Genomic DNA, 24,372 nt, shown 5'->3' on the forward strand with positions numbered 1-24,372 from the left:
TTCCTGCCCAGAACCACTTGCAGGTTCTATAGGCCTTGGGGGAGCAAAAGCCACGAGTCCTGTGTTTCTATGGCTACCAGCAATTAGCAGCATCAAAAGCTTTAACTCCAACTGGGGTCAAATCTTCTGCATCGTCCTGAGTAAATGTGTGCATGGGGGGGGGCTTTGAGTGCCATACCACGCCCACCCTCCTCCCCACGGGCATCCCCAGAAAGAGATTGGCATCCATGGAGAAGCTGAGCAAGCAGAACCCCCCCCCCCTCATGGAAGCTGCCCACCCAGATGGTTCTCCTTGCCACCGAGGAAATCTGACAGTCTGAAAGAGCAAAAATTGGAGCACGTTTCCAAAGGTACTTTTATGCAACTCCTCAGCAATTATATTAACCAATTACTGGGATCAAAAAACAAGTGCTCAAGGGTGGAAAGTTTGATTATTTTAGCTGAAAGTAGCGATTCCCCCCCCCCCAAGTATCAGTATTCCTGGTTTTCTGTTGAGCCGATTTTGTTAAGATCAAAGACATAAAAAATGTAAACTTTTTTTCAGTTAAAAAAAGCAGGTTATGCAGTCACATAGGTACACAAAATAAAAACTGAACGGAAATCTTTATACCTTGAAGATTTGACAGAATATTTTATCTGTATTACAGCTCATTTGTGGAATGTTTCATAAACTGGGTGTTGAAATACTGTAATTTTGTAGTGAGGAGTTGAAATGTAAATAGACCAAAACCACATGGGTATTGAAACACCTTTGTGTTTCACAAAAGTCTCACACTCATTTCTGAACCAAATAAATTCCTAGATGAAAGGCCACTAGATACCATACAAGCAATACATATAAATATATAATGTATAATTATTCTAGGGGTAAGAAGGAGACATTATTTTAAAGGATGTATTTTGCCTTTATATTGCTAACACCATAGTTCATAGTGCTAACACCTTTGAACTATGGTGCTGGAGAAGACTCCTGCGAGTCCCTTGGACTGCAAGGCGTTCAAACCGGTCAGTCCTAGAAGAGATCAACCCCGACTGCTCTTTAGAAGGCCAGATCCTGAAGTTGAAACTCAAATACTTTGGCCACCTAATGAGAAGGAAGGACTCACTGGAGAAGGTCCTAATGCTGGGAAAGATTGAGGGCAATAGAAGAAGGGAACGACAGAGAATGAGATGGCTGGATGGAGTCACTGAAGCAGGAGGCGTGAGCTTAAAGGGAGTCCAGAAGATGGTAGAGGACAGGAAGACCTGGAGGAACGTTGTCCATGGGGTCGCGATGGGTCGGACACGACTTCGCAATTAACAACAACAACAAGCAACATTGCTAACATCGGCTGTTTTTAACTGGCAAGTTGCCTTTGTTATTTATAATTTATAAAATATTGGCTGCCAGAGCTGCCATCTTCAGTCCTGGTTAAAGCCACTGGGCTAGGCACTGGGCAAGCAGAAATTCTAGTCCTGCCTCAGGCACCAAGCCAGCTGGGGGACCTTGGGCCAGTCCTTCTCTCTCGGTCCTGAGAAGCAGAAGACCAGGACAAACCTCTTCCAAAAATCGCCTCAAGAAAACTGCAGGGACTAGTCCAAGCAATTGCCAGAAATCCAGACCAACTCAAAAAAACACACACATAAATCTGACCAGCATAATCTGGCTTTAGGAAAGTTAATCTAATCTCGTTCAGAGCTGACCAACAGAAACCCCCAAAACTGTAGGAGACAGTAGGAAATCAAAAAGATCCCTAACAGTAGGGGGGAAATACCCTTCCACATAAGCCTGCTGAACCATCCCCAGGACAGAATCCCTGGCTAGCTGGAGAATTCCTGGAGTTGAAGTCCACAAATATTAAAATTGCCAAAGTTAAGAAACGCTGCTCTGTGTCTTCGCCATACTTCCCATCATCCTTCTGTTCTAGGGTCCAGGGTGACCACTGCAGTCTAACATTTCAGCATCCGGTCTCAATTTTCACCAGAAAATTGAACTGAGCAAACGGGTAAAGAATGAAAAAAGTCACTTGGACGGGAAGTTTCTGGTCCGCTGCAGTGATGCCCTCGGCCTCTAACTCCTGGGGGGGATTTGGGGGGGGGCACTTACGTGTCTCCAGATTTGCGATAGTTCTCCGGGCATTGCAGAGAAAGGCAGCGAAACCCTCCCTGGATATTAAAGCAGGTCTGGTTGTGGGAACAGGTATGAGTTTCAGTAAGACATTCGTCAATATCTAGGAAGGGGAGAAAGAGAGCAGGAAAGAGACGTTAATTGGGATGCTGCAGCCAGAAACGGTTGTTTTCACAGGACCAAAGTGTAGCTGAGGGCTCCGGTTACACTCGTGTTCACAGGGTTGCGGGTTCTCCTGTGGCAAAACTGCTCTGTTCCCCCCCCCCCCCCGCTGGGAGGCTGAGGGACCAATTTAAAGGAAATGAACTTTAATCCGAACAGGGTCAGCAGGCCCACCTTAACCGTCGAACAGAACTATTCGAGCTGCTTTTTCATACCTGTTTCTTGCTTGGTACAGGTAATCCTCATTTAGCGACCATTAAACAAAATGGTTGCTAAGTGAAACCACAATTGTGCTTATGATCTCACTTTAGCTTTCCTTTGCTTTACAGACCTGCAAAACTTGTAAACGTGAGGATTGGTTGCAAGTTATTTTTTTGTTACTGTCACAATCGCAAACGGTCACTAACCAAGAAACAGAAGGTTTGTAATTCTACTGTCTCATTTATAATACTGTAATTTCCAATTTTTTGGGTAATAAGACACTAATAACTAACAAGCTTGCAGGAATGAAGAATATATGCAGCTGTGGGCTGGGCTGCCGCTCTCCTCTAAGATTGGCTGTTCTTGTGGGTGTTTCATTATTTTCCTCAGGAAAAAAATCATCAGGAACATCAAATGCAAAATGCCATGGAAAATGAAGTTTTACGTGCAGGTCTGGAGGAGCACACTCAGAAAATCAGCTAGTGAATGTCTGTATTTCGCTTTCTATTGTGTCTTGTTTGCTTCTTCTTATTATTTCCTTTCTTATTTTCTCTTCCCGTGGAATTTTATTGGGGTCTTACTTTCTCATTTTTGTTTTCTAGTTTTATGTCATTATTTGGAGGGCAGGAAATCTACCCAATAGCATTTTAAAATGCCATCAGCAGAGGGCGCTGTGGCACAGATTCCTTTCTACTGGTGGAAGAAGTGGGGGGGGGGTGGCAATCCCTGGCATTTTGCAACCAAGGAAAAAGCAAGTGGTGCTTCTTTGGTGCCCCAGAAGGGGGTGGGCGGAGAAAAGTGCAGCGAAAGCCCCCTCCCCAATCTTTCGTAAAGGAAGCTAGAAAAAGCCTCTAGACTCAGTTACGCTGCCGTATCGAAACAACTGTGATGGTGCAACCTTACTGATTATATAAAAATAAATGCTTCCCCAATGTAAGCATGTTATTTGTTTACTGCAGAGCTCCCTGTAAACTGGCCTGCCCACCCCTCTCCTGGGTGGGAGAGTCCAAGCTTGGGACCTGCATGAAGAGCCACTGCGGTGTTCCTCCATCTGGATGGCTACAAGCTAAAACGTCTGGTACCGATGGAAGCTAGGGATCCCCGTCCAACTGCAGGACACCCAGAAATGGCCAGTCAACCCTGACTCAAATAGGATTGGCTTTTATCAAAACTGCTTCTGCAGCCTGGATTTCTGAGACTCACCCTGACAGTTCCGTGCATTGGGGGCCAACTTGTAACCTGAAGGGGGGCAGGTACACTGAAAACTGCCCGCCACATTGATGCACCGATAAGCACAGATGTGTCCCCCCGTGGGTAAAGCACACTCGTCAATATCTGAAAATCAAGACAAGAAGGAAGTCTTAATGGTAGATCCCAATGGTGGCTCTTAAGCCACCCAGAACTAGAGAGACCTTTACATCCAGAATAAACAACCCAAGGCCGTTTCCCCCAATCTGGCATCCTCCAATTATTTGAATCACAGTTCCTAAGATTTTTTTTTCCTGAAAACCAGGAACACAAACCACACTGGGGGAAACCCACCCTGAAAATCCCTAAACATCCTACCCCACCCAATCCCAGATCCCTTGGGCTGGGTTTAACCAGCATAACAAGGTCACTTAAGGGTTGGCTAGTCATGGCACTTTTATGTATTTATGTATTTTGTGGTTTAGTGCATTATGTGAATTTCCACTTTTTCTTGTGTTCCTCTTCAAAAAATATTTTTACAGATGTCTCAGTTTGAACACTACAGGATGTATAAAAGTGTCTTTGCACTGTTCATACTGTCTCTTATGCTTCATTTAAAGAAAACAAAACTTTGTACACTTTCACACCTAGGAAAACTGGCCCAACTTAATGGGCTGGTTCGTGAGATACACACACACACACGTATGTATGTATGTATGTATGTATGAACCCATTGTAAATTTCTGAATGGGACTGGAAGATCTGTCATATCTCCAGACGATGATCCATGAAGCTATGCCATTGGTTCCTGCATAGCTGGCCAGTGGTATGTACACTTTGTGTAAATAGAAGCTAAAGACAAGATTGTGTTCTCGGAGGGAACTCTGCCTGGAATTCCATTTCCACGCACATTTTCCAGGGGTATCATGAGCTCTTAGAGAGCAGTTGCCAAGCGCGAGCACCCTTCCCGAGCCAGGCGGACTGAAGGCCTGCAATCGACGTCTAAAGCTTGACTGAAAGGGGCAGCTGATGATAACGGCCACTCACCTTCACAGGTGACCCCATCTATGTCACTGAGCTGGTAGCCACGACGGCAATAGCACTGGTAGGAGCCATAGACGTTGGCACACTCCTGGCTGCAGGGGCTGCTTTCGCACTCATTTAAGTCTGAAAGCCACAAATATGCATCAATGCGAAACAAGATTCCTTCCTCTCACGCCCTCCTAGGCCTCGAGGGAAGCCCCCACACTGTCGCTTTTATCCATGCAGGAAGACGCTGAGAAAATGGTTTGAATCTGGTCTGGTCCTCGTCTAAGCTTCCAATCTTTACACTCCCAGTCTAAGTTTAAAATCCTATGCCTATGGCCTCTTTTTGATCAGTTAGCCCCATTAAACCCTAAAATTGGGAGGGGCACTAATTCCCTGGAGTCCAGTGAAAGTATCTTCGACAGATAACTGTCTAGTCTCTGTTGGACACATCCAAGGAAGGGGTGTCCATCACCATTACTGAACTGGTATGGGGAATTTTTTCCTGATAGATACATAAAGAGAACCTGCCATCCTGTAACTAAAATGTCCATTATAGGTAGTCCTCAACTTAAAATGGTTGCCTAGCAACTGTTCAAAGTTATGGTGAACTTGCCAAAAGGTGCCTGGATTCAAAGTTGTGATGTCTGCACCACCACCACCACCACCACCACCACCACCACGGTCACATGACCAAATTTTGGGTAGTCAGCAACTCACCCATCTTTATGGCCCTTTGCAGCATCCCAGTCATCTGACCATGGTTTACATTTTTGTCATAAACCCACATTTACTTCCAGCCCATAGGAAACAATGAGATTGCTTAAGGACTGCCACAAAAATGGTCGTAAAATCAGCAGCAGTCACGTGATGACCTTCCTAATGACCAACAAGACTGATGATTATAATTGAGGGCTCAATTACACTCGTAAGTCAAGGACTGCCTGTATTCCACATCCTGCCCTTTGGGATAAGGTCAGATAGATGCGAGCGTCAATCCCAGCTGCCCTCCTGACTTCTCTGTCACCTTCACACCTGCCGATTACCAGAGGGGGCCTCCCGTGTCCTGTCTCGCTTGTCTTCTCCCGAGGCTAAACCCACCCCACCCTTTCAGCCACTCGTTATGCAACATGTTTCGGGTTCCCCAAATCCTCTTTGCCATCCTGCCTTTCACCTCTCCCAATTTTTCTGAATCCACTGGAAAGTTTGGTGCCCAGATGAGACGCAGCACTCAAGGTTGGGGCCTAACCAAAGCCGAATCAAGTTGAATGGTTACTTCCTGGAATTCAGAAAGGATTCTTCTGCTCACACAGCCTACCAAGGTATTGCCTTCTTTGCAGCTGCATAACACAACTGGCTCATGTAGCTAAATGTTTTCTCTCTCCCTCCTCCCCCGGCCCCCTTTCTTTCTCTCTCTCTTGGTGATTCATAGCATCTTACCTTCACAAGATCTCCCATCAGATGAAAGTTTGAATCCCATTGTACAGCTACAATAATATGACCCAGCAGTATTTTCACACTTATGAGCACAGAGCCGACCAGGGTATCTGCGACATTCATTAATATCTGGGGAGAAGAATAAGCCATGGTTAACCTTTTGGGGCCTAGGTAGCAAAATTGGGTGTCCTCAAAAACAATTTATTCATCTCATCTGAACCATCATGTTACCGTGACTTAACTCCCACTTAAATGCAATGTGCCCTCTTCAAAGGGCAGCAGGATATCAGCCCCAGACATAGGAAAGTAACATGGGATAATTCTGAAGAGAGGCTCTTGGCAGGCAGGAGGTGGCTGTAACACAGCAAAAAATATGACTCCTGGCCTATTTTCCAGTCCATTCTCATAGGGACGACAAATAGGACACTCATAATAAGATGCTGTCTCCAAAGAGATGCACGTAGCCTGATTCCCACCGTGTCCCAAGAAAAAACTAACCCTGCCTGGATGGTGCAACATCTTGAAACACAACCAAATACCTATTTATACCTATTTCTGCCTAGTTGGTTTTTCCCATTCCGATCTAGGCTATGATGAAGCCCACAGGTGACCCCTTGTGCTCTTACCTGTGCACGTTCTGCTGAACCCATCAAAATAGTAGCCCAGCCGGCACTGGCAACGGTAGCTCCCAGGGGAGTTGATGCAGATGTGACCCTCCCCGCAAGGTTCGGGGGACCCCGAACACTCGTCTACATCTTGGGGAAGGGAAAAGAAAGGTTTGAAAAAAGTCCCGGGAGAGGAAGGTCATCAAGCAACGCATACAAATTTAGATGATGACGATGACGACAATACAAAGAAAAGCAGAACCGAACTGGGAGGGAGGGAGGGAAGGCAGGCCTGAGGGCCATGACCTGGGGCTGATTCTGCGCAGCCTTCATAGCTTTCATTCTTTTCCCTTCCCCAAGATGAATTTGGGGATCATCATCCCAGTGCCAAGAGAGAGGGAAAAGATTTAGTTTTTAAATTAGTGCTCTTATCTTTTGTTCCAGCGGAGTGATTAAATTGGTTGTAGGATGAGTAAAAATGCAGCAGAATTCTAAATAGATGTAAATAGTAATACCTAAAGCGCTCACCATATAGCACATTACCATCAATAACGAAGAATTCAGTTCAGTCCAACAGAGAAGTCAATCTAAAGTATGAATGTTGAATATTGATTTGTTTTCACTTAGAAAGCAACAGGGGTCAAGACAAAGAACTCCTGATCCCTTTTCCAGGAAAAATCATGCAGCTTCATCAAAGATATGAAAAAAGTAGCTTCACCAAAAATAGTCAATACTGTATATTCTTAAGATAGCTGTTTGAATTTTGGCCATGGAATGTGATACAATGTGAGTAGAAAAACAGACAGGTGGGTTAAAATCGCATATCATATTGCAAGTTCAGGAAAATTTCTGCTGACATGGTCAACATTCCCTGGTCTGTGAACTCAGCCTCTCAAGTCAGAGCCAGCAGGCCGCCTCTTGAGCAGAGCGAGCTGAGGGGGTGTTTGGAGAGAGACTATAAAAAGTAGGAACCTTTCTGCAACTAAGCTTTTTGTAGTCAGGATTTTCCTGGCTTTCCTTCTGAAAAATTCAGATATTTCATTTTGCCCCCTTGGGAAAGCTAACCACAACTCAAGCATTACACCACTTCCTGGATTCTTAAAAAAATCTTGGAGGTTTTGTAACGTTTCTATCTTGAGATGAAACGCTTGGAGGAACGATCAAAAGCTCACCAGAGAAACAGAAGGAAAAAGTGACTAACGGAAAAATATAAAAGCTTCAAGGAATGTAAAGTTAAGAATTTCATTGTGCAACACATAATTCATATGAGACTCCATGATGAAATTACAGTGGTTCAGAATCCATTCTTTTTCTATGTTTTCATCATAAAGGATAAAAAGAACAACATTATTCACTGGGCACAAAATACTGAAGAAATGGGTGGTTGCCACCGTAAGATTTAAGCACGTCAATGAATTTAGGTAGCCAATCATGGTGTGAACCATTTGGACCCAGAGCAGGCAAAGTTGCCTCTGATCTGGCATAGATCCGAAATGTCTATGCCCATTTCGGATCAAAACTCTGCAGATTTCTAACAACTGGTGCATTATGCTGGGTTTTTAATTATTTAATGAATGTATTTGACCGCCCATCTCACAGAAGGTGACTCTGAGTGGGATGTAACCAACGGTGTGATAACTGTTAAAAAAACCCCTTAAAATATAAATAAGATCAGGATTGCAAGAGAACATCTAAACACAATAGAACAATTATGTAGGATCTCCATGGGATCCCAAGGCTGCTAGAAAAGGCATCTGAAAGGCCAATAGCGATGGGGCTGGCCTCACGTTGGGCTGGGGGAGGGAAATGATGTTCCAGAGGGCAGGAGCCGTGACAGGAAAGGTCACCAACCCACAACTCCCCTGCTGGACCAGGAGGGGTGGATGGATGTGACCGGGAAGAGGCCGCTTGGCCCCATTCCGTGCAGGTCTTTAAAGGTCAAAACTAGAACCTTGAACTGCACCCGGAAGCAGACTGGCAGCCAATGCAGCAGGGGCCGCATTCTGCACCCGAGGAAGGTTCTACATAGATATTCTTCAAGGGCAGTCCCAAGTAGAACGCATAACAGTAATCCACTCTGGAGCCGGCATGCAATCAAGTGCTTCGGGAGGGGGAGGAAGGAACTACGAGCCACAGCCCCCACCAACCATCACCAAAACGTCCCGTAGGTCGTGGCTTTTATACAGAAGATGAATTAACAAAAAATGGTCACCATGCTAGATTTTTTTTTTTTTAACTTTTGCTACGACGAAGGCAAAGTATCTTCCATAGGAAGAGAGTCCGTAGCGGTCCTTAAGTGCCCACTTTCCTCTGCTGCTACTCTCTCCCAATGTAACTAACCTCCTCCCCAACCGAGGAAAGACAAGCTGGTCCTCCAGTTCTGGGAAGCCCAATTCGGAAGCCGTGGAAAATAATATGTCGCGCCTCCCATCCCTGAGGTAAGCTGAGCAGATGTCGCACTACTAATGTCGTCATTGCTGCCATTGCCAGCAATTTGCCTTCTAAAAGGATACACGGGCAAGAAGGCAAGCAAGCAAAAGGGGCCTCTCGCGGCTGCCACCGCCCGGACCCCTGGTGATGATAGCCACCACCCACTGCAAGGTTCACCTGACCACCAGCCGGAGCCACATCCAGCCAGCGATTCTCCTCCTCCTCCCCCTCCTCCTTCTCCTCCCCCTCCCCCTCCACAGAGGGATGAGCCCAACTTTTGCCAGCAATAGAAATGTGTGGGGGAAATGGCCCCATGCAAGTTTGCTCCCATGCAGCAAAAAGCCTGAGAAGAGCAAAGCCAGCGCAGCCCAGGGCAGAATAACACAACAAGTTAAAAGGAGCTGGGAAGTGCACAAGCCAACCAACCAACATATTTCTCAACTCAAAAACACACAAAACCCTTTGCAACTTATAAAATGCTTTCATACAAATCCTTCCATTCATTTGAAGCCCACGTTGCACAACCTCCTCCCTCACCGCCATCTTGCCACCCATATAGTGGGTGGTTTATTGAGGGTGCCCTCCGTACCCCTGCCCAGGCCTTCCTCTCAGCATAGCGGGGAAGGGAGAATTGAAGGATGTCAACGGAGGAGAAGCAGAACATGGAATAAACAGGGCGGGCGGGGGGGGGGATGAAACATGGCCCTCTCGGCACTGACCAACACATCTGGTCTTCTCCTCGTTCAGGTGGTAGCCTCTGCCACAGTTTGGGACATTTCTCTGGCAAGCAAAGGAGCCGTCGGTGTTGACGCAGGCCTGCCCAGCAGGACAAGGAGCAGCAAGAGTCAAACATTCATTAATATCTGCAAAAATACAGCCGTGGTATTAAAAGGAAAAGGTGAGATGAAAGAAAGAAAGAAAGAAAGAAAGAAAGAAAGAAAGAAAGAAAGAAAGAAAGAAAGAAAGAAAGAAAGAAAGAAAGAATCTTCAACCCCTGCGGAAACATTGCTTGTAAAAGCAAAACACCTTCAATGGGATAACTTGGCAAGTGATGCGTAGCTCACAAACATAGTCACAACTATGATAAAAAAATTCAAAATAGTTATGGTTAAAAAAAACATCCTCCAGACAGTGGCTACGGCACACATTTTATCTGTGCTATATCTGCCACCTGGAGTTTTCTGACGATAGTTTGAGGACATTCCTGGTACTGTAAGCAGCCGAGCAGGTTGGCTGCATCTCTTACCGATACAGTTGCCGAGAGCATCTTGTATAAAGCCGATCTTACACTGTTGTTTGGGCCGGCAACGGAATGATCCTGGCGTATTCTGACAGATAAAATCGGGGAGGCAGTTATGAATACCAGTCTCACATTCGTCAATATCTGGCACATCACAAAAGAAAGAATGAGTTAGCACGAGGTTTCCCAGAGCCATCTTGTCATGACCAAGATAAAAGCAGTTGTTGTTGAGTTAACTAGACAAAAGTAATCCCCTCCCTTCTCCAGAACTATAGATCCTCAGATTTTCTACATCTGAAACTGTAACACCCAGGTGTTTGGAGGGAGAGGGGAAGACTGGAGGGCATGGGGAATCTGTAGATTTCTCTGGTGTTCATTTACCTAAGTTCCTGACTTGGAACCTATCTGGAAGTGAATTCTAGTGAAATGTTACTTCAGTAGTGTAAACAAACCATTTGAAGTCTGTGAAATTTGTAAATGTATTAAGAATTATGGATTATTGAGATATAACTGAAATATATTTCTACAATATTGCAAAGATAAATCTGTATCTGTTTTGATAGAACAGATTATTGATGCATGATTTTTCATGTACACTCTTCAAATTTACTGTTACGATTTGATGGATCTGAATTGGCCTAGAATTGACACCTGGACATAGCTCTGTCACTGTTTTGGACTTAAAACAAAAAGAGGAACCTGCACCACTGTTAAACAACAGTCCTCCTTCAGAAAACCATGGAGGAAATTACAACTCTATTATAAAATATCACTTTAAATTAATCCATATCTTGCTTTTCGAATGAAATTAAATATTTAATTGGAAACTTGGCCAAAATAGCTATAAAGGAGTAAAGGTATTATTTCTAGAAAAAATTAATGGTTGGGATGCTGCTATTGCAGAGGATGTTATTATTATTATACGTATTTAATCATCCTGCTGAAAGTCTACTCTTTCAGCCGCCTTCTCTGTGCTCATCCGACGGTTCTTCGGGAGACCAGAAGACCTGGTAGCTAAGCAGCTTCTCAGCAACTCTCCCCTCTGCTTCAGGTCAGAGGTGCAACGTTTGTGGTCTTCCCAATGTTGTTGAACCACAGCTCTAAGTACCCATTAGCCGTGCTTGTGGCAGCAAACTGTAGCTACCCATAACTCCTGCGAGAGCAGGGCACGCAGGTCTCACACTCAGCTGAAGTGCTCAAAGAGCCAGTTCAGGAGCTCTGAGTCAGCAGCCAGAACATTTCCACGTCTTCCTTTTCTAGCATGAGGGTCTCTTGGCTTTGTGAAGAGGGAGGAAGACCACAGGCTGACTGTTTCCTCCAGAGGGAAGGCACAGGTGGGCCTTGCTGGAAAAACTGACAAGGCTTGACCACCCAGGGATGTTCAAGCAACATGGAGAAGAGCACAGAAAGGCTGAAAGCAATTTGCTGAAATTTGGCTGGAATGGGATCAGGGCTGGAAGACATACTTTTCCTGCAAAACTGCCCAGCTCCAGTGAGGCTCTGCCTCTCCCCGTATACCAGCACCTCCGAATCTTTGCCACAGAGTAATGGCTCTTTGCAGCATTAAAGGGGTCAGTTTGCACAAACAGATGCTTCTGTCCCTCAAGAACCACCCCAAGGCCTCTGTGGGAGGAACACCCCCCACCCCAACAATCAAGATAGCAGTCGTGACTTTTTTAAGCTCGTCTGCAGATATAACCCTCTGGGAAGATGATTTGCAGACAAGCGTCTACTTTAACATTAATCACTGCAAACATCAGCTGACATTGGGCAAACATTGGGCAAACCTAACATTGGTGGCACTCAAAAAAGCAAAGGTAGTTTACCATCTGTAACCATTCCAGGCAGTTGTGAATTGTGAGTTGTAGGTGCTCCATCAATGGAGGTTTACAAAAATAGACTAGACAACCATTTGACCAGGATGGTATAAGTTCTCCTGCCTTGAGCAGGGGTTGGACTAGAAGACCTCAGAGGTCCCTTCCAGCGCTATGAATCCATGTTCTACATTCTAAAATGTACCTTTGCAGAGATTGTGCTCTGTCAGCTCATAACCCGTCCCACAGCTCGTCTCCCGCTGGCAACGGAAAGAGCCCACAGTGTTGACACAGACCTGCCCGAGGCTGCAGGCGTTGGCAGAAGTGATGCACTCATTAATGTCTGGAAAGAACACAACCATTTTAGTGGTAGCGTATCATTTTCTATGCGGGGAGTCCTCGATTTGACAACCACAATTGGGATCAGAATTTTGGTTACTAAGCAAGGCAATTGAGTGAGTCACGCCTGATTTTACAGATCTTGTCATCGTTATCAAGCGAATCGTTGCAATTGTTAAGCGATTCACGTGTTTGTTAAGTGAATCTGACTTCCCCCCACACACACACACACACTGATTCTGCCTGTTGGAAGCGGCTGGGAAGGTTGTCAGTAGGGACTGCAAATATCCTGGGACGCTGCAATCGTCGTAAACACCTGCCAGTTGCCGAGGACCCAAATTCTGATTCCATGGTGCTGGGGGGGGGGGGGAATGCTGCAAAAGTCGCAAGTGGGAGGACTGGTCACAAGTCATCCTTTTCACTGTAATTGTAACTTTGAATGATTGCAAGTCAAGGACTTAAGCTTAAAAACATTTGTTGACACGGATCAGCATTTATGAGTAGGTTCTCAAGGTAATAAACACTTCTGAAATCACACGTGAGAAACAGGTTGAAAAAGTTGAAGAAAATTTGACAAAACATCAAATATTTTCTGTTTAAAGGAATAATCAAGAAAGTTGGATTAAAACAGAGCAGTGTTTCTTTAATGATTCTATTCCACTATTTCTTCAATATAAGTGTAACTCGTCCCATGGCGATTTAGCCACGGTGATTTGGCCGTGATGAGTTGTCATAGACCCCTTGGGAGCCAGAACAACTCACCCCCAAAATAGCTGATTACCTCAATAGAAGAGAATATTTGTAGCTCAGAGCTGAATTACAACTCTATAGGGTCCTTCGTGCTCTGAGTTGGTTATTTTCTTGCAGACATTTCATTACAAATATCATCAGTGCTCTGATGAAGTTACCTAGTACGATAATGAAAGGTATAATAATAATAATAATAATAGTAAAGTTGGAAGGGACCTTGGAGGTCATCTAGTCCAACCCCCTGCTCGGGCAGGAAACCCTACACCATTTCGGACAAATGGCTGTCCAGTCTCTTCTTAAAAACTTCCAGTGTTGGAGTATTTACTGCTTCTGGAGGCAGGTTGTTCCACTGGTTAATTGTTCTCACTGTCAGGAAGTTTCTCCTTAGTTCTAGGTTGCTTCTCTCCTTGATTAGTTTCCACCCGTTGCAAGAAAACAACCAAGCTCAGCGAGCACCAAGGAGCCCACATCCTTTACGTTCTTTAGAGAAGGAGGAAGAAGAAGAGGGCAAGAGGCTTAAAATACCAAAGAAGGAAGAAGAAATGAAGGAACAGAATGACTCCTTTGCACTGGCCCTCACCACACTAAGTATCAGCAGAAGGGGAAGAAAGAGGCTTGGAACATCCAAGGCAAATAGGTATAAAAGATGATCTTCTATAACTTGCTGACAACCTGAAATCAAGCCAACTGTTTAGTCTAGGCACATCCATCCAAAATTTCTAAACAAACTCAAATGTAAAATCACTTATCTTGTAAAAAAATTATCTCCCAGCTCAGCTGAAGCGCTGCTGAAAAAGAGCATCAATTTCTAAAAAGAGATCAAAGGATGAGCCGGGAAATTACAGCTTGGTTAGTTTAATGTCTCTTTTGAGTAAAACAGTGGAAACCACGGATCTTTTTGCTAAAGCAGGATCAAGCCAGACATCTGCAAAGATAATCCTTGCCTCCCTGGATTTTAAAGTTGACTGAAAGTATCAACAAGAATATGGAGTCAAATAGGAAGCTTTTTCACTTGGCCTTCTAAACAGCCATTGAGAAATGAATGCCTGAGCAAAGTTAGCAATCAGGATGAACAAGAAGAAAAATCTGCCATGGATTAGTAACTGGTTAAAAAACAGAAAGCAGAGAGCAAACATGTCTCAAAAAAAAGAAGGATGTAAATAATGGTGTTTTTGAAAGTTCTGCCTTAGAACTGGAGCTTTACAAGCGATCAGAGGCAACCTGGAATTAAACAATGAAACCAGATAAGAATGGAATTCTTCCCTTTTCTTAACAATAATCCAGAAAGTTGGATTAAACTGAGACATTTGCTAACAATATCAAGTCCCTTAGAATGGCAAACACAAGTCACAAGGTTGAAGTACTGCAAAATTATTTTCCCAAACTGGAGAAAAGACAAGAAAACAAGAACTGCAGTTTAACATCATCCAATATAAACTATCATGCATGGGCAACAGGTATGATAACATACAAAGGCAACTGCAGAGTGTGGATATGTGTCAAAAACTCAAGATGGCAACCATGATTTGATGATTAAAGTTCACGTTGAAAAGGGGAAAGGCTTTAAATGCTTGGGGCCTCCCTGAGTGGTTTACAATGCCAGCATATGGCCCCCAACCATCTAGGGCCTCATTTTACTGACCTCGGAAGGATGGAAGGCTGAATCAACCTTGAGCCGGTCAAGATCGAACTCCAGGCTGTAAGCAGAGTTCACATTCTAACCATTGTACTAGCATCTTGACTTTCTTGATTTCTCTGCTTGAATGTATATGTTGATTGGGTCTGAGCTAGTGCTGAAGGACCAGGAAAGAGTTCTTAAGATAGTCAAATGACTTGGGTCTAGATTGACACCTCATACTAATCAGTGATTTCACCACGATTTACTGAATTAAGCATAATGGCTACATTTATAAACCTATGCCACAAACCATGGTTTAGAGATAATCATGGCCTGGTTCATGTATCACTTCAAGCCCCACAATGGATGCAGTGGCAGTCGATGTTGAAGACTTTAAGAAAGTTATAATAAGTAGAATTGCCTTTAGAAATCTTTATGCAACTGCAATTAATTGCAGTAATTGAACCAGAAAAAGACATTATAGAGTTGGAAAACTTATGAAAAATAATCAAGAGGTAATAGTCAAAGCAAAATGTTCAAGACTTTTAGTTCAAAAGGAAAAAGATGAGAAAAAGAGATGTGACAATATAAAATTATTTATTGTATATAGAAAATGGAAATGAAGGTTATCTTCCTTTATAACCCCTAGAAACAAGATCCTCCTATGAAGCTGAACAGGACCAGATTCAAAATAATTTTTCGCTCAATAAATAGCTAAACAGCGGATATTGCACTACACATTTTATTGGCTTTGAAAGGGCATTAAACAATGTAATGGTGCATAAAGCTGTCAGAGTCCCAACAGTCGCTGCATATATTTCTTCCAACACCAGGGTATCTCTCCATAGGAAAAGAGAAGGCCCGTGATCACAGCACAGCAGAATGTTCTGATCTGGACAACAGACAGGTCATAAAAAGTCTCCCTTGAGTTGAACCAGGCCTCAGACATACTCATGTAGTTTTGTAGCCTCTTTCTGGGTGTTTTTCCAACTTCCTCAGCTGGAAATTATGTGTCAGGTCTATTTACTTTCCTTGTGACACAGAAGGTGGTTGCCATCAGCTTCTTTGGGAATGTTTGTTCAAGCTTATAAATCTATTTCCTGGTGTTCCCCCACCTCATGTCAAACCTGCTTAGATTTTCAAAACAAGCCAAGACATAAGGAGGGCTAATTAGTTAAAAATATCAAAACTATAAGGAAATCAAGTTTTTTATTACCTTCACAAGTGAAGCCATCTGGCTGAAGCTGGTAACCCATGAAGCAAGAGCAGAGGACACTAGTTCCTGTGTCCCTACACTGCTGGGTACAAGGTCCTCCGCCTAAAACCCAAGAATTACGGCAGAATAAATTCCTTTCTCCAAAGACTGTCATAGTTTCCATTAGAGAAAACTTTCCCAGCCATAACGATACACTACTGCAGAGGACCTGCAGACAGGACATTAAAAACTCATGCAATCCACTTCACCAAGTAGTGAAGACCACTCAGAACTGGCAGTAACCCACCCAGTGACAGCAAACATATCCAGTGACCAGGTGGGATTAATTCCATAAATCCTGCAGGGGCTGCCAAGATAGTCCTCAATACATTTCCATTTCTAATTTTAACCTATAATGTCCTTTAAAACCTATGAAGTATCTTCAGGATTGTTACCTCCAACCAGATTTCATCCATCTAAAGCAGGGGTGTCAAACTCACCACGTCACATGACGTGTCGTGCCATATCGTGACTTTTTCCCCCTTGCCAGAACTGGGGTGGGCACAGCTTCTGCGTGACACGTCCAGCTCGCAGGCCGGCAGTTTGACACCCCTGATCTAAAGGGACCCCTCCCCCCCCAGGAGAAGCTCTGGAAGTGAGGGGAGCTGAAGTTGGAGGCCTTGTTTCTCCATGATGGCGCTGCCGCTCTGAAAAGACCTCCACTTATAGATTGCAGCCTTCCAAAAGTTGGTATAACTGATTGATCCTGAAAGGATTTAGTTCTGTTGTAACATTGAATGAGAACATGGAATAAAATTCACCCTGTAAACTCTACAAACTCCCAAGTTTATCTAACGCCAATTGCTCTGTTCTCTCTGATGGTCCCTTGCCACAATATGAACTAGCTTACCTCTGCAACGGTCATTCAGGTAATGATCCTCAAGGTTAATTTCCACTGGAGAAAGCAAGTCAGCATGGAGGAGTGAAAGAGAGAGATGCTGTTAGTTATACTGACATCTTGCTGGAGATATTGGCTGCTTCACTCACAGTCAAAAGAACAATATAGGAAATTGGGAAGGTTTCCCTTTGAAGCTTTTCTGGTAACATCTAGATGTTTAAATGACTGTTATTCAACCTTGGCAACTTTAAGATATGTAGACTTCAACTCCCAGAATTCCCCAGCCAGCCAGCCATGCTAGCTGGATAATTCTGGGAGTTGAGCTCCACACGTCTTAAAGTTGTTATGGCTGATAAATACTGGTCTAGCAGGAATGAACTCAAAATGGACATGGTAAATTGTGTGACTCCTCCCAAGAACAACTTTGCTCTTCTGGGGATACAGAGCAGCATTCAGCCTTTTTAACTTCTGAAGTAAAAACTGTTAAAGGTTAATCTCAGATTCCACAGATTAAATCTCCCTATACATTTTAAGCCTTTTTACAAACAGCATGCAACCGTTCTCCTGCAGTTCAAAACATGCTGCTGCTTCATCTGAGAAAGTTTTCTTATTTGCACAACTTACCCAGTTCTTTGTTAGGACCGTCAACAATCCCAGCATCCGAGTTTTCATGCCCTTCGACACAGCAAGCTCTGAACACCAGTCCACACTGATAGCCCATTAAGAGGCTCTGCTCACAGCTATTGCCTTGTTTCTGGGCCTCTTTCCCCAAAAAGCAGCAGTGACAGCATTTCTGTGTAGCGGAAATTAATTGATGTTATCACAGCCTCAGCTGTCCTTCAAACACAAAGACCTAACACACTTTTCTATGCTACCTTTTGGGGTTAATCCAGGTTTCCCAACCTTGGTAACTTTAAGATGTATGGGCTTCAACTCCCAGAATTCCCCAGCCAGAATGTCTTATAGTTGCAACATCACCGAAAATATTTGAATGTTTAAAAGTTTTGGATAACAACTACAGTACTCAGTTGCAAGCCCCAAAGGATATCTCGAGTGTGTGACCACTGTGTACACCCTGGAAGCGTTTGGAGATTGAAATGTTTCTGTGAAATCCAGAATATGTAACCTGTTTTGAATTTGGGACATTTAGTCTCTGGACATATTCAGAATTCTCAGCAGCATAACTGCAATCTATAATTGCAGTATTAAAAGAACATTGCTTTGGTTAAGACAATATAACAAGTAAAGGCAGGAAGGGAAAACAAATTTAAAATAGCAAGGATCAAACATGGAGCAATTAAAAGCAATTAAAAGAAAAGTCTTCAAGACTCATTAATAGGTCAACTCTTGACAAGTGGGTTTTCCAAACAGTCAGCTGTTCCATTTTTTTAAGCTCACCTGCTCCCTAATCTGAATCAAGTCGGCCCATATTATCTGAATATTATCTGAGTTGGTAACTTCCGCACCTGGCACCATGGACCATTGTGAGGTCTCCACGGTCAGGTAGTGGCCATCAGAGAGGTGGCCCCAGAGAGAGGATTCCCCTGGTCTGAAGGCCACGATGCAGAATTAAGCATATGCAACGGCGGCAGAACAATCCCCAGGAGTGCAGTAAACGATCTTTTAAGGGACCCTCAGGAAACCCTGAAAGCGCCCCACATCTTCCATTCCCCTTGGCCCCTCTCCTTGCTGGGAGCCCCCAGGGAACCACCCGGGGACCACGGCGAGAGATCTACTGAAGCAGACCAGCAGCCTTCAGCACTCTGATTACAAAGAAAAATTGGAAATTGCTATGCAATCATTTCAGCGTCCCCTCCGCCGTTTCACCTTAATGATCTTGTCCTCACAGGTGGCGTTGTGCCTTGGCGAGTCGCAGTCTTCCTGCTTACTAGCAAGGGCCATTCCGGTCGTGCAATGCAGCACCTCCAGCTGACTGAGGCAGCACTCTTCCTGGGCTATCCTGCAAAGGGAACCAGGCGGAGGAAGCCCTGTAACGGCCGGCACAATAGGATGGCATGACACACTTGCCAGAACATAGAAAAAGATGCCAGAACATCAACATCGGCAACTCTGAAAACAGTAGAGAACAACCAAAACAACACTTTGCCAGAAGAGCCTGACTCTCCTGCTGGAACCAAAGTGGGATTAGGCAAAGAGGCTGAATTTGTAATGGAAGAGGGCTAACCGAGGAGGTCTGGGAAATGGGTGCAATTTGGGAAACGGGACACGAGGAGTGTCTTAGCAGGGGGCAGGATGTGGACAATTTGTCTGAGCTTGGAAGATAAGCAGGATTGGACCTGGTTCATACTTGGATGGGAGATTACCAGCCTATCCTAAATCTTAGACTTGTCTGGAAAGTAAAAATAAAAATAATGGCAAGCTATTTCCATATTGCTGCTAAAAAGAAAATCAGACAGAGGTTCAAAAATCACAGAGGCGTGCCAATGAAAATCTCAGGAAGTCAGCTTGAAGGAGCCCGTGCAATAATTAAGGCACCAGGCTAGAAAGCAGAAGATGGTGAGTTCGAGTGCTGCCTGAAGCAAGAAAGCCAGCTGGGCGACTTTTGGCCTCCCTCTCTCTCTCTCTCTCTCTCTCTCTTTCAGCCCAAGCCCACCTCACAGGGCTGTTGTTGTAGGGAAGATAGGAGAAGGCAGGAATATCAGCTACGTTCACTGCCTAGAGTTATTTATGGAAACAATACAAGTGAGAAAAAGATAAATAACCGGATGGTGCCGCCCCACAGCAGCCAAACACTTGGCCCTCTACCTGCATTCCTTGGAGTCCAGACCGGAAGAGAGAAGCCTGCAGTCTTTCTTCTGACTGGCCCATTCATAGCCACGGGAGCAGCAGGTCTCCACCGATGAGTCTGCAGGGGGGGAGAATGCATCGCTTGCAGCCTCAGAAAGCAGCGCTGAGAAAGCCCCCCCCGTTCCAAGCCATTCACTCCCATGGGATGCAAGGAAGCTCCTGGACCACTTTGCTCATTCCCCTGCAGAGGACTTGGCCTGTGCTCCCACTCCATAACCCCCCCCCTTTTATTTTATCTTGTGATTCTCTCCTTGGACTGCGCCCCTGAAGCCACCGGCCCCCCGTGTTTATCTATAATTTGGGGCGGATAGAATTACATGTGCATTCAGACATACATTTTACAACTGGATGTAGATACGTTTACATACACACATGTATAAGGTAAAATGTAGATTTTCTTCTTCTGAGCTATAGACAGTCCTCGACTCACAACAATTCACTTAGCAACTGTTCAAAGTTACAACCGCACGGGGGGGGGAAGGGACTCGCAGCAGCCGATCCTTGCACTTCCAGCTGCGGAAGCCCCCCCCCCCGCCACATGGTCAAGACTCGTCACTGGCCGTCAATTACCCATTGGAATTTTCTAACCCTATTTACCTGAACCAGTGAGAGTTACAGATACAGTGGATCCCTTCTGGGTTTGGCTGTCTTTTTTGGAGAACGTTTGACAAGCGCCAGCCCACAAAAAGTGGTCTAAATAATTTGCAATAGGTGGGTTTATATGCAAGAGAGGAATTATAAACTACTGGAGGTTTTAGAAAAATATGGCAGTTTAACAAGAAACATGAAACCCTGTAGTGTCTGGAGAAAATTCAGATGGCAGTAATTCACTATTGGTTTAAGGGATCCAAGAAATAACTTAATAACTTAAATCAACTTGATGGCTGGGATAAAACAGCGATTAAGTCAACGCGATCTTCCATTACTCTTGGATACAAGATTATGACTGTTTCAGTACAAATCTTATGTTGACTTTTTTCTGGACAGCTCTGGTTATGAATCAGATGTCAAAATGGATCAGCTGATGAGGAATTGTGGTCTAGACTGTGATAAAAATCTAGACTTGGGAAAGAGTAGACAGATCTGTTTTGCAACAGCCTCAGGCAAGCCAATGACTTCACAGTCCTGTATTATATAGTCCTGAACCCATCCAAGAAGAATTAAAAATAGATTTAAATATGGCTCCAGATAAATTACCTCCTGCCTCTATACACCCAAACCTTTTTGCCAGTTATTATAAATTATTATTGACATCTCCCATTAGTAGAAGGAGAATCCTGGCAAAATTGTCTAATGTCACCTTGAACTTTTAAAAAGATACAACCCAGAAAAAAATGCACAGAAAATGGGAAAAGTAGAAAAACGGCTATCTTGTAAAATACTTTCACAGAGGCTGCAAGGGACGGCTGGGGGGAGAAGCACAGGAGGACGGGGCAGCCCGTCTACCAAACTCCCACTCCCCCTTAGCTCACTGCATTTGATCGACCCTTCGGGCAGAGGCCACCTCGGCTACAGGGACATCACTCTGCCCCTCGTGTGGAACTGTGCAAAAGGCAGCGCCTGGAGGCTGCCCTGGTGCCAGGTGAAGGGATCAAGGGGTGCCGCCTGAAAGATCCGCCCTGCTGGGGAATTGCCCTCCAGCACATCTTGAAGAGCCCCGGTGGAGAAGGAGCCGTCTCCAGAAGACTTTCTCTCGCTGGAGTTAGTAAACTGGGGAGAGGAGGCCCCGGAAACAACCAGTTGTTCGGTGGTGGAAGGATGGGATTCTCCCCACTTAACTCACTCCGGCAGGCGAAGGAAGGTCTTCCGCTTCCCCTTTACAGACCAAAGCGAGAAAACCATTCTGCAGGGCTCAAACTACTTTCCAGGTTTTAAAGCCCTCAATTTATCGCCAAGATTGTCACTAAGTGATGCGGTCATGAAGTGAGTCAAGCCCAATTTTACAACCTTTTTGCGGTGGTCATCAAGCAAATCGTTAGAGCTGGTTATGTGAATCACCACCGTTGCTAATCAAGTGCAGCTTCTCCCGCTGGCCGCTTGCCAGGAGCTCCCCGGAAAGGCTGCAGCCGTCGGAAGAACACGCCGATTGCCAAGAGCCTGGATTTTGGTCACATAATTGTTGGGATGCTATAACAGTCATAAATGCGAGGACTTATAAGGTGTGAGTCACTTCTTTCAGCGTGGTCAAAACTTTGAATGGTCATTAAACAAATGGTTGTATGTCGAGTAATACCTGTAGTAACAGAATCTTGCAAATCTGACTGCGTTTTGTGCTGCCAAGAAAGCTAAGGTAGTAGTTGATGTGGGCTGCATCAAAAGAGGGATAGCATAGCAGTAGTGTCAAGATTACACAAAGTAATAGTACCATTTTATAGTTCACTGGTAAGACCAGACTTTTAGTAGTCAAAAGGAGACTTGACCGCCATTTGTCCGGAATGGCATAGGGCAGGGGTGTTAAACTGCTGGCCCGCAGGCCGGACGCATCATCCGGAAGCCGCGCCCACCCCATTGCCGGCAATGGCAAAACTGTCCCGATACGTCTCGCGACGTCACATGTCTGGTATAGGGTCTCCTCTTGAGCAGGGGGTTGGACTAGAAGACCTCCAAGGTCCCTCCCGACCCTGTTGTTTTATGTTCTGTGTTCTCTCCTCCTCACCTCCCACTATCCATATGAATTAGTTGGAGCTGCTTGCGCATACTCTACTTTCTCCTTTTTTGGGACTTAAGCTACCTTTTTCCCTTCTCACTTTGGTAACAGATCTGGTCACTTCCTTTTCCCTCCTCTCCGTCTCTGACAGAAGCCTGATCATCAATTACCCAGGAAAAGAAGATCTCCAGGCTATGGAATGAACTCCCTAAGAGGATGTATCGTTTGACTCAGGCTCTGCCACAATTTTAGAAAGGGTTAAAATCTTTCACGTCATTTTTCACTGCTAATGATTGAGGTCAATTGTATTTTGTAATTTAATTGATTTGCAGTAAATGTTCAATAGATTATATGATGCAACTAGACCTGAAACTAGAAAAATGGAGTGAACAATTGCAAATTACACAACCAATGAAAAATTACAGGAACAATAGTTTTAGAAGAGAGTACAGTAGAAGAATTTGTGTAGTTTTTGAAAATATTTCCTAATAGGAAAACAGATGGAAAATTTTTAAGCAGTGGAAATGTTGGGACAAAGGTAGTAGGTGGTATGTGGTCTGGGGGAAGGAATGTCTGTCAAAAGTTATATGGAATTGGAAACTCTACATGTCAGGAGAAACATTAAAGTAAATTGAATGCAGTGGGAATTTGTTACATAAGAAAGGGTGTGTGGATAAACAAGGAGAAATTGATTCAAGAATGAATGAGCGCCAAATAGTTGTGAGATAGATATAAAAGTCGAGGATAAAAAAGGAATTTGGGGGTCATTTGGTCATAGAAAGTGAATAAATTGCAAAGCAAATATATGAAGGAAGCATGACTGGGCTGAGAGGAAAAGAAAGACAAGAAAATCAGCACTGTTAAGGAATCAATATGATGTTGAAAATGTGAGAGGTTGAAAGAACAAAGGCAGTATGGGAAGGGGGGGGTAGGGGCACAGCACATGGAAGAAGGTCCAGGAAGATTAGGAATGGTATGGTTGTAAATCAGTTCTACTTATATCGATGTATCTGGTTATTTCTTACTTCTTCTGCATAACTTTAAAGAAAAGTGGAGTGCAGTGGAGTGGTGTGTGTGTGTGTATGGATATAGGGGTACATGCTTTGTTCTCTCTATGAAGGATTGATGCAGATCAAAGGCACTTCACTGATAGATAACAAAGATGAAGAATAAATGCTATCATTTTCAAATGTAGCCTTATGCCCAATAGAACTACGCTTTAGGTAAAAATTGTAGAAGGGACACTTTGCAGATAGCATTCTCCTTCCTAATCTTTTTTGATAACGCAGTCTGTGGAAACGTTAAAGATTGCTGAACGTTTTTGTTTAGTCTATGCTCTTTTCTTCACTCAGCTTGGAAAAACAATAGGTCACCAATTAGACACTCCAAGACAAATACCAGAAACCTAATATACAATTTATTGCTGTAATTAATGTATAACTAACCATTGCCATTAAATGTGTATGTGCACACACACAAATGCACAATTGCACAAGGTTTTGGATTTATTTTCTGCCGCTAACAACCCGTAAACTGACTTGTTGAGCTCAAGGCACGGGTTTCCAGTCTCTTAATGCTACTACTAATTTGGCTATAGTATACATCCAGATGCAATGGAAGCCAGCCAAAGAATGGATTTCGCATGCACCCGCCCAAATGTGTGCAATGTGAGAGCACTTTTTTTATTTTATTTTTTTGGAATTAAACCAAAAGGTACACCTCACAGCTACCACGAAGTATTTATTTAAAAAAATGTCCTGAAAGTAAGAATTACGTTCTTTCAAAGGTGTAATCCGTACCTTTCTACTGGAAAAAAAAGAACAGCTGGAATAGGAGCACATGCAGAGACACACCCTCCTTTCAAAGGGAGAATTGCAATGTTGGTGAATGGGCAAATTCACCCACCC

The 24,372-nt window shown here is 44.1% G+C and overlaps 1 protein-coding gene across 5 annotated transcripts in view; it reads right to left on the reverse strand.

Moving 5' to 3' along the window:
* Positions 1-24,372, reverse strand: part of FBLN1 (fibulin 1) — a 41,774-nt gene that overhangs the window by 11,890 nt on the left and 5,512 nt on the right. For 4 of the 5 annotated variants that reach the window (XM_039354598.1, XM_039354597.1, XM_039354594.1 and 1 more), the window contains exons 2-14: positions 19,777-19,876; positions 18,838-18,970; positions 17,635-17,803; positions 17,023-17,067; positions 16,134-16,235; positions 12,416-12,553; positions 10,403-10,540; positions 9,876-10,019; positions 6,748-6,876; positions 6,125-6,250; positions 4,706-4,825; positions 3,674-3,805; positions 2,087-2,210 (exon numbers count right to left, since the gene is read on the reverse strand). In XM_039354598.1, coding sequence (XP_039210532.1) covers positions 2,087-2,210; positions 3,674-3,805; positions 4,706-4,825; positions 6,125-6,250; positions 6,748-6,876; positions 9,876-10,019; positions 10,403-10,540; positions 12,416-12,553; positions 16,134-16,235; positions 17,023-17,067; positions 17,635-17,803; positions 18,838-18,912 — 1,442 coding nt within the window. In that variant the 5' untranslated portion in view covers positions 18,913-18,970; positions 19,777-19,876. The remainder of the gene's footprint in view (positions 1-2,086; positions 2,211-3,673; positions 3,806-4,705; positions 4,826-6,124; positions 6,251-6,747; positions 6,877-9,875; positions 10,020-10,402; positions 10,541-12,415; positions 12,554-16,133; positions 16,236-17,022; positions 17,068-17,634; positions 17,804-18,837; positions 18,971-19,776; positions 19,877-24,372) is intronic. The other variant, XM_039354595.1, reaches the window with a different exon arrangement.

This window comes from Crotalus tigris, unplaced genomic scaffold (genome assembly GCF_016545835.1).
Source record: "Crotalus tigris isolate CLP2741 ecotype Arizona unplaced genomic scaffold, ASM1654583v1 scf7180000018563.1161478300:1536566, whole genome shotgun sequence".
NCBI classification, from domain to species: domain Eukaryota; kingdom Metazoa; phylum Chordata; class Lepidosauria; order Squamata; family Viperidae; genus Crotalus; species Crotalus tigris.